This window comes from Trachypithecus francoisi, unplaced genomic scaffold (assembly GCF_009764315.1).
Source record: "Trachypithecus francoisi isolate TF-2019V2 unplaced genomic scaffold, Tfra_2.0 Lachesis_group13, whole genome shotgun sequence".
NCBI classification, from domain to species: domain Eukaryota; kingdom Metazoa; phylum Chordata; class Mammalia; order Primates; family Cercopithecidae; genus Trachypithecus; species Trachypithecus francoisi.
In genome coordinates, this window is record NW_022681458.1 from 45020015 (window position 1) to 45041504 (window position 21490).

At 37.4% G+C, this 21490-nt stretch overlaps 1 protein-coding gene across 3 annotated transcripts in view; it reads right to left on the reverse strand.

The window, feature by feature from the left end:
• The window catches only part of CCDC150 (coiled-coil domain containing 150), a 95485-nt gene that overhangs the window by 16879 nt on the left and 57116 nt on the right, over positions 1 to 21490 (reverse strand). For 2 of the 3 annotated variants that reach the window (XM_033230783.1, XM_033230782.1), the window contains 2 exons: positions 15720 to 15803; positions 5123 to 5230 (listed from right to left, as the gene is read on the reverse strand). In XM_033230783.1, coding sequence (XP_033086674.1) covers positions 5123 to 5230; positions 15720 to 15803 — 192 coding nt within the window. Of the gene's footprint in view, positions 1 to 3349; positions 4050 to 5122; positions 5231 to 15719; positions 15804 to 21490 lie in introns of those variants that run through there. The other variant, XM_033230784.1, reaches the window with a different exon arrangement.

A 21490-nucleotide genomic window follows, 5' to 3' on the forward strand; every position in this document is an offset into this window, starting at 1 on the left:
AAAAAATAAATTAGCCAGGCGTGGTGGCGGGCACCTGTAATCCCAGTCACTTGGGAGGCTGAGGCATAAGAACTGCTTGAACCCAGGAGGCGGAGGTTGTAGTGAGTCAAGCTGAGATCACACCACTGTACTCCAGCCTGGCAACAGAGCGAGACTCTCTATCTCAAAAAAAAAAAAAAAAAAAAAGTTACTTTAAACATTTAATACATTTTTGAATAGGTAATATATGATTTTTCTTTTTTAACACCTTTTCTGAGGTCTAATTGACATACAATAAGCTACATATACTTAAAGTGTGCATTTTGATAAGTTTTGACACATGCATAAGACTTTGAAACAATTAAGATATTAAACATTTCCATCATCTCCAAAAGTTTCCTTATGCTCCTTTGTAATCTCCCCCCTTCTGTCTCTCTCTATTCCCACACTCCTACTGATTCTCACAGGTAACCACTGATCTGTTTTCTGTCACAATAGATTAGTTTGTATTTTCTAGAATTTTATATGGAATTGTATTGTATGCACTCTTTTTGGAATAACGTCTTTAACTCAGTGTAATTATTTTGAGAGTCATTCAATCTGCTGCATGTATCAACAGTTCTTTCTGTTGCTTAGTATTATTGCAGGGACATCACAATTTAGTTATCCATTCACCTGGTGGACACTGAAGTTGTTTCCAGTTTTAAGTTATTAGAAATACAGCTGTTGTGAACACCTGTGTACAAGTCTCTGTGGAGACATACTTTTATTTGTCTTTGGTGAATACTCAGTAGTGCACTGACTGGGTCACATGGTGGTAGTATGTTTCACTTTTAAAGAAATTCCCAAACTATTTTTTAAAGTGGCTGTACTAATAATAGGTGTGTGGTAGTATCTCACTGTGATTTTATTTGCATTTCCCTAATGACTGATGCTTAACCTCTTTTCAAGCACTTACTAGCCACATAACTTTGCTGAAGAAATTATCTGTTCAAATTTTTGCCTATTCTTTTTCTTAGGTTTTCTTCTTAGTATTTAAATTTTAAAAATTATTTTTAATACCTTCTGGAAACAAGGCCTTAATCAGATATGTGATTTGCAAAGAATTCTTCCCCGTCTGTAGCTTGTCTCTTCATTACCTTCATGTTTCTGAAGAGTATAAGTTGTCAATTTTGATAAACTCCAATTTATCGCTTTTGTCCCTTTATGGATCATGGTTTTGATATCAAATCTAATAAGTCTTTGTGTAATCCAAGATCACAAAGATTTCTTTCTACGTTTTCTTCTAAAAGTTTTCCAGTTTCAGGGTTATATTTAGATCTATGATCCATTTTAATTTTTATATATTTTGTGAGGTATGGAGCAAAGATATTTTGTTTTTGCATATGGATATCCAATTATCTCAGCACCATTTGTTAAAAGACTATCTTTTCTCTGCTTTCAGTTTTGTTGAAAAGAAAACGTTCATAAAACTATTTTGGATAGGTAGTACATCCACATTATTTTTAAAGTACAAAAAGAGTAAGTGAAAAACATCCCAGCCACCCAGTTTCCTTCCTCAAAAATAATGTTGCCATTTTATTATGTCATTTTAGACAGTCTGTGCTTATACAAGTGAATGCATATGTATATATTCTTTATCTCCCCACCTCTTTTACATCCAAATAGTAAAATACTACATATACTCTTCTGAACTTTTATTGTTTAAACCTAATTTTATTTATATATATATGTCAAAGCAATATTGCAAAACTATGGATACAAACTATTATTTAGCCAGTCTCTTACTGATGAGATTTTGGTTGCTTCCTCTGTCACTATTAGCCAACAGTACTTCAGTAAGTGGCCCTGTACATATGCCATGTGTACAAGCCAGAATATCGGTAGGAAAAAGTCCTAGAAGGACAACTGTCGGCTCAAAGTTGTGATAAATATTGCTAAATTGCCCTCCATAGGAAGTTGTACTGTTTCATAATCCCAGTAGTAACAAAGGAGGATGTCTTTTCCCCACATCTACCTCAACATTATAAAACATCCTTGAACTTGAACCTGTAACATTTAAAATACTTAACTTTTTCTAAAGAAAAGGATCCTAGAAAAGTGCAAAGGATGGCAACTTACAGGTCCTGATAATCTACTGAATTTTGTTCTCGAAAAGTATACAGGAATATCATTTTTAAAATTCTACCAGTTTTTTAAGTGTATATTTATCAGTATGTATACACACACACACACACATATAAATGCAAAAGTGCCACTAGATGTTTACGGAAGACATCTAAATAGTAGTGAGGCGGGAGAATAGGGTTTGGAGGCAGGGAACTTAAAGCCAATTCATGTTGATTTCCTAAAGCTGAATCAAGGAAAAACACCAAGGTCTGGGTCAGCAAAAGTGAGGCCGATTTTTGCTGACTTCCCAAAGCTGGATCAAAAGAAAACACCTGGGTCTGGGGACAGGGACCCTAAGTCCAATTAACACCAACTTCCAAAAGCTACACCAAAAGGAAAAACCCCATCTCCCCAGCGAGTAGCAAAGGATCAAAGGCGACTACTCCCCCTACACTCCTCCCACTCCCACCATGCCTCAGATGGAAAGGGAGAGTGCCTTGGATTGGCCACAGGCCGAGCATGGGCCATCCCTTCCTCAGCACAGGGCATCAATTCACCTCAGCCTTTAATTAGCCACAGGCCAAATCCTTCATCCAGATAAGAGGGTAGCCACAGTGACCTCAAAAGGTGTACTTAAAACCCAGAGAACTTTGTAAACTTGAAACCCAGAAAACTCCACACCCTATGGAGTTTTCATCGCTTTAATCCCTGCTTTCACTGCTTCCTTCGTCACTTGGTGCGTTTTGTTCAATTCTTTGTTCAAAACGCCACGGACCTGGACAACTCACACTCACAGCCCTCCTTCCAGTAATAGTAGCCCACTCTAGAAGATAAGCTATAGTATTTTCTATTTCTAAATACCAGATAAAGATGAATGCTCTAATAAAAGTTTTCTCAAGAAAATATTTTCCAATGTTAAATTTCTTGGGGTTTCTTGAAATAATTTATTTCTATTTGAAAATGAGGCTTTATCCAAGCATTTTAGCTCAAATGTTAAGATTAGGTAGAAATTTTGACTTTTTTAAAAAATCAAAATTATACAAAAAACTCAGTAGTTACTGTTATGTCAAATTTTCTATGTCTAAAACTAATTATGTGATGGCTAGGATAATGGTTTCAATCTATATTAGTCTTTTTTCTGTTTGTGAAGAACCTTATTTCCTAGTTACTCATATCTTCAAGCATTATCTTTCTGGATTAATACTTCATTCTTGTATACATTTAAAATTTCCTGAAGATTGAATGTGTGGTCTTCACTTACCGAGTCTCGTTTAAGAAAATTTGGTGATTCATCATTTACTAAAGGTCTTGAGGCAAGAATCTCTATTTTGCCTTCCAGTCTTCCCTCCATGGTTTTAATAGCATTCAAAAGAGTCTTTAGAGAGATCCTAGAGTCTCCAATATCCTGAGATGTTTTTACAGAAGGCAGGTTAGGTGCAAAGCTCACATGGCGTGTAGAGTTTGGAAGAACACTAGGCAAACCAACTGATGACGTTCTCTCCTTTATACTGTTTACATGGGACCTAGAGATTTCAGGGGATTTTGAAGATGCAGGCCTCTCTGGAGATTTTCTTTTTCTTAGAGGCATCATCAATTATTAATAAAAACAATAAAATCAGCTAAACCTATAGTTATTTTTCAAGGAATAGCCACTTTACTAGGAGAAACAACACTAACAGTGTTCTAGAAGGAGCCGTAATGGAAAATATATTTGAAAATGTGTTTCTCCGCTTTCAGAGTGAAGAGATCACACTGTAAAATATGACCCAGCAAAGAAACAGACCTTACGCCAACTTCCCTGTCAGAGAGCCTCTGTTAGAGAGCGCATCTAATGAGGCCCTTTAACAACTCTGTGACCTCATCACTCATCAGCAGAGTCAAGTGGTTAGAATCCTATGAGTATTCCATTTGAAAACATATTGGCCGGGCGCGGTGGCTCAAGCCTGTAATCCCAGCACTTTGGGAGGCCGAGACGGGCGGATCACGAGGTCAGGAGATCGAGACCATCCTGGCTAATACGGTGAAACCCTGTCTCTACTTAAAAATACAAAAAAAAAACTAGCCGGGCGACGAGGCGGGCGCCTGTAGTCCCAGCTACTCGGGAGGCTGAGGCAGGAGAATGGCGTAAACCCGGGAGGCGGAGCTTGCAGTGAGCTGAGATCCGGCCACTGCACTCCAGCCTGGGTGGCAGAGCAAGACTCCGTCTCAAAAAAAAAAAAAAAAGAAAACATATTTTAGTTCCTTGGTTACCAGGGGTATAGATACACAAATATCATAGACACAGAAGTTAATATGCTTTTATTAAGACTTAACAATTTAAAAAATAACCTAATGATATGCATGTTAAATTTGTAAATAATTGAAATGAGTCACTTTCTTCTGGTAACACCTTCCTGAGGTATGTTCTTCACTAAATGTTTTTGTTATCTTGCTTAACTTTTTCTATTCATCTGTTAAAATATTATGTGACCTATGAAAGGTTTTTAGCCTCAAGAGCCACCATGCTGACAAGTAAGCACTTTCATTACCAATACCTCTTTCAGGTGAGCATCTGCCTGTTGCAGGTGTACCCTCTTGGCACTGAGTTCTGAGTTTGCCTTTAATTCAAAAAAACAAGGATATTTGTTCCTCACAGTTGCCAAAATTTGTAAGGCTCAAGTTCAAAAAGCACTGCCTTTATGAAAGCATTTCTCACTGCTTCTACTCATAATCATGCTCCCTATAAATGTTCAGTAATACAATCTATTTTTCTGAAAAGCATAACTTTCTATTCATAATAAAGTTTATGGAGTACATTTCCTAACTATAATAAGCAAGCTGAATGTCTCAATCCTGCTTCAGGTATCTTTACAATTTCTGAGGCTTACCAGAACCTTGTATGTACTAGGTGCTTGAAAAAAAGTTTGTTAAATTGAGTCAAGTGACAGGATATTTATCTTTCTGGGATTCTATGGTAAAGTGGGGAAAAAGACATCAAACAATTTCTTAAAAATGAAATATAGCAGCAATCTGCTTTTGTAGCTATTAATCACACCTGAGCATATTTAGTCTGTAGAGACTTATTCATCTTGCGTAGATGATCATTCTGTAAGCTGGTGTCAGTAAAAGACTGTACTTGTTCTTCTAGCTGTTTAACTTTTATCTAGAGGAAAAACAAAAATAAGAAAAAATGAAAAACAAAGACATTTAAACATATATATTTACACATATTTATGTATTCCAGAAGGGGGAAAAAAGGTCAAGTTGTAAAAAAAAAAAAAAATTACAAAGAATCCTTAAAACTTGCAAAAAGCAATCCCAAGTTTAATCATGAAAAAAATAATTTAGACTCTGTAGCCATTTAAATGTGCTGAGATAACTCATTTGGTTTCTAGTGCTTATAGGCCTCCAAATGGACATGACCCATGAATATAACAGTGAGATTTTGTGGCTAATATAATTCAAAAATTTGTTGCTAATATATTTGAATTGTGGTACCTGGCATTCAAAACCCTTTTGAATGTGTATAATTAGAACTGTCAATGTACAAGAAGCAGACATATCAGACCAGAAGAATGGAGAGGGGCGGGGAACAGGCATAGAGTCTTCTGTTTCACTGACACAAAATTTCAAAAGTTGAATGGAATTCTTACATGTTGAATTATATCTTAAAACTAATTCACAAAGACAATACTCGCAAGTCTCTCTTTAAAGAAAATTATCATTTTGGAGGACAAAATCATTTAATATATACTCATAAATCTCCAAATTATGTATTTTTCCACATTTGCTTCCTCTTATCCCCAAACGCTTCACACACAACAATTAACGTTACTGAACCTACCCCTAAATAAGGAAAATTTTCATCCAAAATTTTATTTAAATCAGCTGTTCCATCTCTCAATATCTTGTTTCCTATCTGTAAAGTGCAAACATCTATTTCACTGTAGCTACTGGACATTTTCAGCAACTGTTAAAATTTGAATGGGGTGTTAGAAATCAGGATGGTTAATTGGCCTTGTGGGTGACAGTTACTGGAAGAAGGTACTGGGTGTTGGGGATGTTCTGTTTCTTGATCTGAGTGCTGATCACATTGCTATATTTACTTTATAAAAAATTCATCAGGCTGTGCCCTGTGTACTTTTCAGTATATATGCTATAGTTCAACAACAAATTAACTGTAAAAAAACAAAGTAAACCAAGCACTTACCTAACTTCTAAATTAAGGTCACAAATGCAGTTGCTTATAGGGGCCAGGCAGCTAACACAATGTTGAAATCCCAGTGGTGGGGCCAATGGTAAATTAGAGTGAAGCCAAAAAACTCAAACTGACATATGTTTAAAAACAGTTTAAAAAGTGCTGGAAATCATTCAGACATATATGCCATCATCCCATCTATCCACCCCTGAACTTAAAAAAAAAAAAAAATTACCATTAAAATTGAAAGCTTCTGTGTAGCCTGTCCCAACCAAATCTCCTTCTATCCTACAGTTAACTGTTTTGCTGAATGTATCATTCCTATTCTTTAAAAGATAAATTTATATGTATCCCTAAACAGTATATAGTATTGTTTTATGAGATTCATCCATGTTAACACATGTAACTCCAATGCACCCATTTAGCATGCCCTCTTAAATATACTGATTTTAGGCTATTCTGTTCCAAGAGGGTTGAATAGGAACACCTCTAGGCTGGAGCTCCCAGCGTGCCCGACACAGAAGACAGGTGATTTCTGCATTTCCCATTGAGATGCCTGGTTCATCTCACTGGGACTGGTTGGACAGTGGGTGCAGCCCACGGAGGGTGAGCTGAAGCAGGGCAGGGCATCGCCTCACCCAGGAAGCACAAGGGGTTGGGGGGATTTCCCTTTTCCATCCAAGGGAAGCCTTGACAGACGGTACCTGGAAAAACGGGACACTTCTGCCCAAATACTGCGCTTTTCCAACAGTCTTAGCAAATGGCACACCAGGAGATTATGTCCTGAGCCTGGCTCGGCAGGTCCCACGCCCACAGAGCCTTGCTCACTACTAGTGCGGAAGTCTGAGAACAACCTGTGAGGCAGCAGCCTGGCAGCAGGAGGGGCGTCCGCCATTGCTGAGGCTTGAGTAGGTAAACAAAGCAGTCCCGGAAGCTCAAACTGGGCGGAGACCACCACAGCTCAGCAAGACCTGCTGCCTCTGTAGACTGCACCTCTGGGGGCAGGGCATAGCTGAACAAAAGGCAGCAGAAACTTCTGTAGACTTGAACGTCCCTGTCTGACAGCTCTGAAGACAGCAGTGGTTCTCCATCCGTGGTGTTTGAGCTTGGAGAACGGACAGACTGCCTCCTCAAGTGGGTCCCTGACCCCCCTGTAGTCTAACTGGGAGACACCTCCCAGTAGCAACTAACTGACACCTCATACAGGCGGGTGCCCCTCCGGGATGAAACTTCCAGAGGAAGGATCAGGCAGCAATATTTTCTGTTCTGCAGCTTCTGCTGGTGATACCCAGGCAAACAGGGTCTGCAGTGGACCTCCAACAAACTCCAACAGACCTGCAGTTGAGGGACCTGACTGTTAGAAGGAAAACTAACAAACAGAAAGAATCAACATCAACAAAAAGGACATCCACATGAAAACTCCATCTGTAGGTCATCAACATCAAAGACCAATGGTAGATAAAACCACAAAGATGGGAAGAAACCAGAGCAGAAAAGCTGAAAATTCTAAAAACCAGAGTGCCTCTTCTCCTCCAAAGGATCACAGCTCCTCGCCAGCAATCGAATAAACCTGGACGGAGAATGACTCTGATGACCTGACAGAAGTAGGCTTCAGAAGGTCGGTAATAGCAAACTTCTCTGAGCTAAAGGAGGATGCTTGATCCCATCGTAAGGAAGCTAAAAACCTTGAAAAAAAAATTAGATGAATGGCTAACTAGAAAAAAGTGTAGAGAAGACCAAATGACCTGATGGAGCTGAAAACCATGACACGAGAACTGTGTGACACAGGTACAAGCTTCAATAGCCGATTCCATCAAGTGGAAGAAAGGGTATCAGTGATTGAAGATCAAATTAGTGAAATCAAGTGAGAAGAGAAGTTTAGAGAAAAAAGAGTAAAAAGAAATGAACAAAGCCTCCAAGAAATATGGGACTATTTCTTGGTAAAAGACCAAATCTACGTTTGATTGGTGTACCTGAAAGTGACAGGGAGAATGGAACCAAGATGGAAAACACTCTTCAGGATATTATCCAAGAGAACTTCCCCAACCTAGCAAGACAGGCCAACATTCAAATTCAGGATATACAGAGAACACCACAAAGATACTCCTCGAGAAGAGCAACTCCAAGACACATAATTGTCAGATTCACCAAGGTTGAAATGAAGGAAAAAATGTTAAGGGCAGTCAGAGAGAAAGGTCGGGTTACCCACAAAGGAAAGCCCATCAGATTAACAGCAGATCTCTTGGAGAAACTCTACAAGCCAGAAGAGAGTGGAGGCCAATACTCAACATTCTTAAAGAAAAGAATTTTCAATCCAGACTTTCATATCCAGCCAAACTAAGCTTCATAAGCGAAGGAGAAATAAAATCCTTTACAGACAAGCAAATGCTGAGAGATTCTGTCACCACCAGGCCTGCCCTACAAGAGTTCCTGAAGGAAGCACTAAACATGGAAAGGAACAACCAGTACCAGCCACTGGAAAAACATGCCAAATTGTAAAGACCATCAATGCTATGAAGAAACTGCATCAACTAATGGGCAAAATAACCAGCTAACATCATAATGACAGGATCAAATTCACACCTAACAATATTAACCTTAAATGTAAATGGGCTAAATGCCCCAATTAAAAGACACAGACTGGCAAATCGGATAAAGAGTCAAGACCCATCAGTGTGTTGTATTCAGGAGACCCACCTCACGTTCAGAGACACACACAGACTCAAAATAAAGGGCTAGAGGAAGATCTACCAAGCAAATGGAAACTAAGAAAAATCGGGGGTTGCAATCCTAGTCTCTGATAAAACAAATTTTAAACCAACAAAGATCAAAAGAGACAAAGAAGGCCATTACATAATGGTAAAGGGATCAATTCAACAAGAAGAGCTAACTATTCTAAATATATATGCACCCAATACAGGAGCACCCAGATTCATAAAGCAACTCCTTAGAGACCTATAAAGAGACTTAGACTCCCACTCAATAATAGTGGGAGACTTTAACACCCTACTGTTGATATTCAACAGATCAGTGAGACAGAAGGTTAACCAAGATATCCAGGACTTGAACTCAGCTTTGCACCATGCAAACTTAATAGACATCTACAGAACTCTCCACGCCAAATCAACAGAATATATTCTTCTCAGCACCACATCACACTTATTCCAATATTGACCACATAGTTGGAAGTAAAGCACTCCTCAGCAAATGTAAAAGAACAGAAATCACAACAAACTGTCTCTCTGATGACAGTACAATCATATTAGCACTTAGCATTAAGAAACTCACTCAAAACCACACAACTACATGGAAACTGAACAACCTGCTGCTCCTGAATGACTACTGGGTAAATAACAAAATTAAGGCAGAAATAAAGATGTTCTTTGAAACCAATGAGAACAAAGATACAACATACCAGAATCTCTGGGACACATTTAAAGCAGTGTGTAGAGGGAAATTTATAGCACTAAATGCCCACAAGAGAAAGCAGGAAAGATCTAAAATCGACACCCAAACATCACAATTAAAAGAACTAGAGAAGCTAGAGCAAACAAATTCAAAATCTAACTAAGATTAGAGCAGAACTGAAGGAGACAGAGACACAAAAAACCCTTCAAAAAAAAATCAATGAATCCAGGAGCTGGTTTTTTGAAAAGATCAACAAAATTGATAGACCACTAGCAAGACTAATAAAGAAGAAAAGAGAGAAGAATCAAATAGACACAATAAAAAAATGATAAAGGGGATATCACCACCGACCCCACAGAAATACAAACTACCATCAGAGAATACTATAAACACCTCTACACAAATAAACCAGAAAATCTAGAAGAAATGGATAAATTCCTGGACACAAACACTCTCCCAAGACTAAACCAGGAAGAAGTTGAATATCTGAATAGTCCAATAACAGGCTCTGAAATTGAGACAATAATTAATAGCTTCCCAACCAGAAAAAGTCTGGACCAGACAGATTCACAGCCGAATTCTACCAGAGGTACAAAGAGGAGCTCATATCATTCCTTCTGAAACTATCGCAATCAACAGAGAAAGAGGGAATCCGACCTAACTCATTTTATACGGCCAGCATCATCCTGATACCAAAGCCTGGCAGAGACACGATAAAAAAAGAGAATTTTAGACCAATATCCCTGATGAACATTGATGTGAAAATCCTCAATAAAATACTGGCAAACAAAGAGGAGCTGGTACCATTCCTTCTGAATCTAATCCAAAATATAGAAAAAGAAGGAATCCAGTATTTTGCCAATAAAATACTGGCAAACCGAATCCAGCAGCACATCAAAAAGCTTATCCACCACAATCAAGTTGGCTTCATCCCTGGGATGCAAGGCTGGTTCAACATACACAAATCAATAAACTTAATCCATCACATAAACAGAACCAACAAAAAAACCACATGATTATCTCAATAGATGCAGAAAAGGCCTTCATCAAAATTCAACAACCCTTCATGCTAAAAACTCTCAATAAGCTAGGTACTGATGGAATGTTATCTCAAAATAAGAGCTATTTATGAAAAACCCACAGCCAATATCATACTGAATGGGCAAAAACTGGAAGCATTCCCTTTGAAACTGGCACAAGTTTCAAATTGGAAAAAACTACTTTAAAGTTCATATGAAACCAAAAAGGAGCCCACACTGCAAAATCCTAAGCCAAAAGAACAAAGCTGGAGGCATCATGCTACCTGACTTCAAACTATACTACAAGGCTACAGTAACCAAAACAGCATGGTACTGGTACCAAAACAGAGATATAAACCAATGAAACAGAACGGACCCCTCAGAAATAACAACACACATTTACAACCATCTGATCTTTGACAAACCTGACAAAAACAAGAAATGGGGAAAGGATTCCCTATTTAATAAATGGTGCTGGGAAAACTGACTAGCCATATGTAGAAAGCTGAAACTTCCTTACACCTTATACAAAAATTAATTCAAGATGGATTAAAGACTTAAATGTTAGACCTAAAACCATAAAAACCCTTAAAGAAAACCTAGGCAATACCATTCAGGACACAGGCATGGGCAAGGACTTCATGTCTAAAACACCAAAAGCAATGGCAACAAAAGCCAAAATTGACAAATGCGATCTAATTAAACTAAAGAACTTCTGCACAGCAAAAGAAACTACCATCAGAGTGAACAAGCAACCTACAGAATGGGAGAAAATTTTTGCAATCTACCCACCTGACAAAGGGCTAATATCCAGAATCTACAAAGAACTTCAACAAATTTACAAGAAAAAAAAAAACCATCAAAAACTGGGAAAGGATATGAACAGACACTTCTCAAAAGAAGACATTTATGCAGCCAACAGACACAAGAAAAAATGTTCATCATCACTGATCAGAGAAATGCAAATCAAAACCACAATGAGATACCATCTCACACCAGTTAGAATGGCCATCATTAAAAAGTCAGGAAACAGCCGATGCTGGAGAGGATGTGGAGAAATAGAAATGCTTTTACACGGTTGGTGGAAGTGTAAACTAGTTCAACCATTGTGAAAGACAATGTGGTGATTCCTCAAGGATCTAGAACTAAAAATACCATTTGACCCAGCCATCCCATTATTGGGTATATACCCAAAGATTATAAATCATGCTACTATAAAGACACATGCACACGTATGTTTATTGCAGCACTATTTACAATAGCAAAGACTTGGAACCAACCCAAATGTTCATAGATGATAGACTGGATTAAGAAAATGTGGCATATATACACCATGGAATACTATGCAGCCATAAAAAATGATGAGTTCGTGTCCTTTGCAGGGACATGGATGCAACTGGAAACCATCATTCTGAGCAAACTATCGCAAGGACAGAAAACCAAACACCCCATGTTCTCACTCATAGGTGGGAACTGAACAATGTGAACACTTGGACACAGGGCAAGGAACACGACACCCCGGGGCCTGTCATGGGGTGGGGTGCAGGGGGAGGGATGGCATTAGGAGAAATACCTAATGTAAATAACTAGTTAATGGGTGCAGCAAACTAACATGGCACATGTACACCTATGTTACAAGCCTGCACGTTGTGCACATGTACCCTAGAACTTAAAGTATAATACAAAAAATACTGATTTTTAAAACTGGCTTCACCACTTTTAGTAAGGGGAAATATGACAAAATCTAGTAAAATTCAGGATATGCACATCCTAAAACCCAGTTATTCTACTCCTAAGAATTATATTTAGCTGAGAGAATCTTCTGTATATAAGGAGACTGGTACAAAAATTCATCATATCATCATTGTTACGGTTTGCAAGCAATTAGAAACTAGCTGATTATCCATCAACAGAAGAATAAATACATTGTGGCATGTTTACATAATGGAATACTGTACAGCACTGAAAAGGAGGCAGCAGTTTCCAATACAGTCTAAATTAACACACAAAATCCAGTATTTATATCATTCATTAACAAGCTGATTCTGAAAATGTAATCTTTTACCAAATATGATTCCTATGTATATTTTCAATCCATTCTAATCCAGTTGAGCGAGAACACACAGAAGACTACTGTTTTGACTATGTTAAGTATACAGCTCTTCCTTTAAATTGTCTTGTAAGAATTATGTGCTCCAAGAGCACTTTCCCTAGAGCTGATGAAGTCAGTGCTTTTGGAATGCAGCAGCCCAAGACCTGATATAAAAATACCAATGAATCAATAGTTCACAATAGTTCAAAAAGTGTTTCTTCAAAAACTATCAAAAATCTTAAACCCTTATTATAGGAATATGACTAGCAAAAAGGCATGTTATTTCCCTTATGATTACACAGAATCTGGATAATTTCTAAGACTGCATGGTTGAGGTTTCAAAGGTCAGACAGATAATATTAGACCCATTCATAAATTATAAAATATATTTCATTCCCAGTCAAAATTTGGCTTCAAGTCTGTCATGAGGGCCTGGGATTTGTCTTATATATTTAATAATGCATTTCATTTTTCTTGGAAAAGCTAAAAAAAGGTTAAAGTCATGGGTCATAGCCTCTTATGAGATCATTCATTCCACAAAGGGGAAAGTTATTTTACGCCTGTAAAGATGTATACACCCTGCCTGTAATGGAGCCTATTTTTCCCAATGAGAAGTAGATAAGAGAGGTGTGCTTATCCTCCTCATTTTATAGATGATTAAGATGAAACTCAAGAAAAGTAAGACCTTTCCACAGTCACACAAATGTAGATAACATTTAAATGCATCGCGACCTCTGGAAAATATTAATATTAATAGGTGTTCTAGTAATTCTTTTTATTGTAGTTCTTTTTATTGTTCTAGTAATATATTGTTCCACAAGCATGGCTTATCAACTACCTTTTGGTCTGCTATTTCTGGGTCCCATCCTGTCTGCTAACCCTATGGTAAACCCTTTGAGTAGATGAGGATGAGGTTAATGCTGATGTGTTTGGCAAACCTCTAGTTAGATTACTTACCAAATCAGCTCCATAGTTGCTGCTATGGTCTGGATGTGGTTTGACCCTGCCAAAACTCATGCTGCAATTTAACTGCTGATATTATTAAATGTTGAGAGGTAGTGGGATCTCTAAGAGGTATCTGGGTAATGAGGGATCTGCTCTCATGAAGGGTTAATGCAGTCTCACAGGGGTGAGTAAGTTCTTGCTCTTGGGTTGTTACAAAGTGAGGCTGCCTCTTGTGTTTGGTCTCTTTGCAAACACCCATTGTCCTGTCTGCTTTCTGCCATGACATGAGGCAGCATGAGGTATTCACAGATAGGTTGTATGATCCTGGACTTCCCAGCCTCCAGAACCATGAGCTAAATAAACTTCTTTAATTTACAAATTACCCAATCTCAGATATTCTGTTATAGCAACAGAAAACAGACTAAGACAGTTGCCAAGCCTAACTGGGCTTCACTTTATACTATTTAGTCCAGCGGGCCTCAACTATGGTTGCAACATTGGAATCATCTGAGGAGCTTTAAAAAGTACTGAAGTCACTTGTAATCCCAGCACTTTGGGTGGTCAAAGCAGGCAGATTGCTTGAGCTCAGGAGTTCGAGACCAGCCTGAGCTACATGGAGAAACCCTATCTCCATGGACAAACCAAAAATACGAAAAAACTTAGCTGGGTATGGTGCTACACACCTGAATCCCAGCTCCTTGGGTGACTGAGGTAGGAGGAACATTTGAGCCCAGAAGTCAGAGGCTGCAGCAAGCCCAGATATTGCACCATTGCACTCCAGCCTGGATGACAGAGCGAGACCTCATCTCACACACACACACACGCACGCAGCACTTTAGTCGAGGAACTATCCCCTGAGATTTTGATTTAATTGCTCTGGGGTGCAATTCTAGTCATGGGAATTTCTCCCCTACATTTTTTTCTAGAGACAGGGTCTCATTTTATTACCTAAGCAGGAGTGCAATGGCATGATCATAACTCACCATAGCCTCCAACTCCTGGGCTCAAGTGATCCTCCCACTTGGGGCTCCCACTTGAGCCTCCCAAGTAGCTAGGATTACAGGCACTTGCCATCATGCTTGCCTAATTTTTATTTATTTAATTTTGTTGTAGAGATAGGATCTTGCTATATTGCCCAGGCTGGTCTCAAACTCTTGGCCTCGAGCCATTCTCCTGCCTCAGCCTCCCAGAGTGTTGGAAACAGGCATGAACCACCATGCACAGCCTCCCCCAACATTTTATAAAATGTTTTAAACGTACAGAAAAATGGAAAGAATTTTACTGTGAACATGCATACACCAACCATCCCATCCAAATTCTACCATTAATATTCTCTTATTTGCTTATCACATATCTATCCATTTATCATTTCCTCTCTCCATCCATCAACCTATTTTTTCTATGCTGCATTTCAAAGTGGCAGATATTATACACTTCCCAGCATGAGGAATTTTAAAAACTGCACAGTGATTCTAATGTATAGCTAAGACTTAGCACCACTGATTTGGATTTCAGTGTTTCCACTGGAGTTAGTTTAAGTCAAGCTTACCTATATCAGTTCAGGCTTCCTGCTCTGGGGTACCATAGGGACAAAACCCACAGGCAGCAAAAGAACAGAATCATCACATTCACTCAATTGCCTCTGAGTCTGTTTCCAGGTTTTTTACTTTTTAGAAATGTGTTTTAAAAATTCAGCAAAAAGAGGTATAGGCTTTCTACATTCTCAGGGAATGACCACACATAAAATGATTATAATAAAGCTTCAAAAAGTCACAGAATGGGTTTTGGCTTCACAATTTTAGGTTTCAGCAACTACGGAATGTAAATAGAAGTCACCTGGCTATCGATGAGGCCACAAACTTAGGGATGTCCAGAGACTATAGACTTAGTAAATGACAGAGCTAGGTATTCTCAAAATCTAGCAATATTTAATTTGATAATTGGTATTTTTAAAATTCAGACAAGAAAAATCAGAAAATAAATCTCATACCTGGAGTTTTCCCTTTTCATAGGCCAGTTTATTTTTACTTTCAGTAATTTTTCCCAAGATTTTTTCCACCTTCTGTTGGGCAAGCTGATAAGGCAAACACAGGCATCAGAACCTCTAGGCATAGAAAAGAATAACCATTTTCATTTTTAAACAAGTATTTACATCCTTACCATTTCTATCATCGTAAGATCAAGATTCCTATTTATTTGCTACTGCTGCTTTTAGTCTTTCCCTACATAGTTGATCACAGGGCTAATATGCAACATGTACAGAAGACTGCTGATAAAAGCATGAAGCCTTAAGAGTACCAGAGTTGGTTGGTTTTGTATATTAACTCCTTTTTTGTTATGTCAGTTACTCCTTTGTAGTTGTGATCCAACATGGATGTGGTGTGGCTGTATCAGTGACTGCAGGTAGTCTGTAGAGCATTACACGGTTCTTTACGGAAACAGCAGCTGCAAGTGACCAGGACCACTGATAGCAGAAGGCACCTCACTTACTACAGTAAAAAGCAGTTTAGAAAAATCTCAAAAACAAAATAAATGTTTATTGGAGACTCAAACTCATTGTTTGATCAAATACTCAACACAATATTATCTGGAACAAACATTACCAAACGTTCCATATTTCACGAAATTACATATTTTCATTATTCAAACAGCCTTTAATAATGACAGTTATTTTTTCATATCCTGTTGTTCTCAGACTATATTAGAAAAAATAAGTACAAAATTTAAATTTTGGGCCATATTGGTACTTTCTTTATATGAGGGGCACCATTAAGTGATTGAACATGGAAATTTTCAGTCTTCACAATCAATGCCAGTGCTATATCTTAATAACATGAAATATTGCCGTATGTCAAAATCGTCTTCATAAACCAAACGTGGAGATAATGCACACAAAGCAAATGTGACTGAAGACACAAACTCTTAATCACTTATAAGCTAACTAGCTGCACTATGGATCATTTGCAGTAAATCTTAAGTTCAAAGTCTTATTAATGTTGGTAAGTATCTTATATTGCCATCATTCACTATTTCTGGTTTATATTTGCTTATTCTGTGAATAACAGAGTACCTTTTAGGCATTTTAAGCCAAATAATTTTAGACTTTTGTTTTATGTTCAATTTTAGGTAAGCTGATAGATAAAACCCATGTATTAATTTACATAAGAGATATTCCTCACTACCTCCAACATGATTACAGCTATTCTTTATCACCACTTTGTAATATCCTTTAAGTGTGTGAATCTACCACACATGCTTCTAAATAAAAGCAAAAACACATTCCAAACTAGATTGCTATAATCTGTAACTCCTATTTTCCTCTGTTCAAAATGTTTTCTATGAGAAGGCACATTAAGCTGGGCACAGTGGCTCACACCTGTAATCCCAGCACTTTAGGTGGCTGAGATGGGAACATCACTTGAGGCCAGGAATTCAAGACCAGTCTGGTCAACATAGCAAGACCCTGTCTCTACAAAACATTAAAAAATTAGCTGGGCACAGTGGTGCATGCCTTTAGTCCTAGTTACTTGAGAGTTTGAGGAGGGAGAATTGCTTGAACCCAGCTGGTGGAGGCTACAGTGAGCCATGATGGTACCATTGCACTCCAGCCTGGAAGACACAGCAAGACCCCCATCTCCTTTAAAAAAAAAAAAAAAAAAAGTTATAGTAGTCTGGAGCATTGCTTCTCCTTAGTAGTTGCCTTGGCTAGAAGAATTTCATTTTTGACATTCAACACTTGATAAAAATCAATGGAAAAGCCATAAAGAATTAGCCCTTGTATACCATCTACCCTAAAATCATACACCTTTAATATAAAAACTTATACCCAATATTAGGCTTTGGTGGATTATTAACTATTAGACCAAGTATTTGTCCTGTCAGAATATTTATTTCATACATTATTACACATATTCATAATTCAGTTTTTAAAAGTTTTAAAAATTACTGTGTTGCTCCCAGTACGGCAAAGGAAAATATGTTTTAAAAAGCATTTAGACCAGTAGAGTATTGGTTTCAAAATAACCTGAGGAAAATGTAGACTGCTATCAATAAATAGGAAATTGGTGACGATAAATATATTATTGCAAAATCAGCTCATCATCAATTAATTTTCTATCTGTGGAAAACACAGTCCTCTTTGCCAAAATATTCTCTATTTTGGGAACTATGATGCAAAATCATTCCATGAATGTAACATTACAATTTAGGATTATGTTGACCAAGTTTTCAGCAGCAAATAAATTGTAAGGATGCTCAATAATACCACAAAAGCAAAGCTACAATAACAATAAAAGCTTAATTATTTAAAATTCGATTCAAACTTCTACAAATTAAGATGTCTCAGTGTGCTGTAAAGCATGGGTAAGAACATATTAAAAAAACAAGAACTAGAGTTAACCTAAAATATGCTAGCTCTAACAAATACTAAACACTCAAAAATAACTATCTTCTCGAAATGGAGAAAGGTTTTTTAAAGAATAACTTAAATTATCTGGGTCTTCTATAAAAGGTGACCAGAAATTTAAAAAATAATGGCGCTTTTCCCCCATCAATACAATTCTCTCTTTCAGGCAAAGGCATGAAGAACTTCCATTAATCTTTTAAATATACTTTTAAAATAATAATTTTCCCATTATGCCACCAAAGAGAGTGCTAATGTACTAAATGAAAATTGAGCAAAATAAAAATGTGATAATATTTGACAAAGGGTCATTTATTTAAATATTATGACACACACAAAAAAATTGTTCCAAGTTGCTAAGGGAAAGTGGATGTTAAGGCAGTTAAATTACTGTTTACAGATTAAATAGGCCCTGTACCTGTACAGGAGACCAGAAATTAGAAACCACTTAAATAAGTTAATATCTCAGGTTCTGAGTTATAGAAGACTGAACTGAAATTAACTTTTGCTTAAATACTCTTGGTAATACACTATAAGCATGATCAGTATATAGAGCAAAACAGAAACTGGGGAATCATTTGAGAAACATCATACAGAGAAAAATACCAAGCATTAGAATATGAATTCTAACTCAGAAACACAAAGATACCACTCTTTGGAGAAGAGGAAGTAAAAATAGGAAGAATTATCTTAAGATATGAAAGATAGGTTGCCAAAGATCAACAGTAAGTCACAAAATTATTTCTAAAATCATTTTTTAAATTCACGTGAGCTGTACAAGTTAGCAGAAGCTGTTAGAAGAATACACAAAACCAGTAGGATACTGGTATCTTGGTAAAGCTATTTTATAAGCAGATTGTAAGCATTTTTAAAAGTTTTTGATTATTTTGAATTTTTTATTCAAAATATTTAACAACAGTATGACATGAGCCCCAGAAAAACCAACTTTGACATCTGCATGAGTGTACACTGACAATGTCATCCTGGTTTTAAGAAATAATACATTTTAGTTCATTTTCTAATTTCAAGTCTTTAAAGTCCCAGTTGTATAGGGAATTATGTTTCTGTCTGGTGCTACAATTTTAAAATACATGTTTAAACCCCAAAAGAGAAGTGGGGAGGAAAATCATTCAAACTGAACTCAGGCATAGTAACCTTCCTACATTTGGATCTTTTCTTACTGTGGGTCCCTGAGTGACTGACTGCCAGTGGTAATGGAATTAAATTGCACTATCACTACAGGCTAAAATGGCAAAAAACAAACAAACAAACAAAAACCCTGAAATTACAAAATATGAAAGAAAAAGCAGAGAGAATAATATTTATTATTGCAATATGACATTAATCCTTACTGCCTGGCAAAACAGACATGACCTTCTCTGTATTCCAGTCAATCAATGTTTTTAAAGCACCTATTATGTATTAGGCATTATGCTAGGCAAGGGAATATAAAGTGAATACTGTTCTTGCATTAGAAGAGAATGAAGGCAGATGCATAAACAGGTCAATTTCTAATCAATGTGGTAATTATTCTGATATGTGTGTGCAGAGTGTACTGTGGGATACCTACACTAGGAAAGATCCTCTTGGCATTGCAGGCCATGAGAGGTTAAGAACCTGCCCGGGTCACACAGTAAATGGAGGTTGAAACCAGATCTATCTGAATTCAAGTTTGTGATGTTACACACACAACACACAGTCTTGTATGTATCTCCAAAAATCAATGAGGGGTAAGACCAGAAGGTACCCTTTATAAAGAATTTCAAGTTTTAACTCTCAAAGAACAAAAATACACTGCCAGCATTGAATGACAATAGATTTAATGATACTGCTAAATTCAAAAACAAATCCTGAAATCCCTAGCTTATTCCTCAAACTCATATAGCCAACTGAAGCATTTCCAGGCAGGCATGGCCAGAGACACTTCTGGGTGGAGACAGAACTGCAAGCTAGAATTGCGTTATCTATGAGTCATCACTGGGAACCTGTAATCAAGACATGGTAGACAGGCAAAACTCAATACTGACCAAATCACTGGCAAGATCTGTCAAAGTCATTAATAGAGTAAGGCTAGGCCTGCTCACTGGCAATGGATTCAGGAAAGAATCAGTCAGATTGAAAATGTGGTCTTCCAAAGGAACCCAGCTGAGTCTTGCCAACCAGCAACGGACATGACTGAATCTTTAATTCTGTGGAGAGAGTGGGTTGGTCTGAAATAGTATCAGGGATTACACAGCTAACGGATCTTGTCATTCCAATAGGCACTTATATGTAATTTTTTTTTCCTCTGAGACAGTTCAGATACTAAGAATTCAATAAATGTTAGCTATCTGCTACATGTTCTGTGTGTATTAATTTACTTAACCTCAAACATCCACACAGTTATAGCATTGTTATCCTCATTTTGACAGATTAAGAAACTGAGGCTCAAAGAGGTTAAGGATCATACCCGAGGTCACAGCCAAAACTGAAAAGCAGGAAATCTGGCTTGAAAACCATGACCATATAAGAAGATTTAGACTTAGTCTGTATAATTTTTCATAGTTGAAGTAATGAGCAGCTTATAACAGTTTGAAAGACTTTAGCTCAGATTAAAACAGACTCACACTGAGGTCTTCTAGGAATTTTCAAAGATTATTTGCATGCTTAAAAGCAGTAAGTAATACTTTTTCATGTATTCAAAAGCACACAGGAAAATTATTAGCTACTTAACAGAATGACCATATCTTTAAATCCCCTTTACTTGGAGATTTTTTGTTTTGTTTTTTGAGACGGAGTCTCGCTCTGTCGCCCAGGCTGGAGTGCAGTAGTGTGATCTCGGCTCACTGCAAGCTCTGCCTCCCAAGTAGCTGGGACTACAGGCGCCCGCCACCATGCCCGGTTAATTTTTTGTATTTTTAGTAGAGACAGGGTTTCACCGTGTTAGCTTAGCCAGGATGGTCTCGATCTCCTTTCCTCGTGATCCGCCTGCCTCGGCCTCCCAAAGTGCTGGGATTATAGATGTGAGCCACCATGCCCAGCCTGGAGATGTTTTAAGAACTGTACTATTTATTTGTAATGCACTGACCTTGTCAAATAGCCTTCAGAAATCAGACTTACTACTGATTGCCTAATGGAGGAAACTGTCTGATGAGAAAAAAATACAAGTTTCTTTCTCATAATTTGTGGAAGAGGAACTATTTTAAAACATCAGATATATTTGTACTTTTCAGTAACACAGATTGTTTGTGAAGGCAAATGTTTTAATAAATCCCTTAAACTCTTGGTTTCTCAAATTCACTATTGTTTGAATACTGTAAGAATCTCTGCTTTATTTATTCTGAATTACTCAAGTTTTATAATAATTATGAAAACACAAA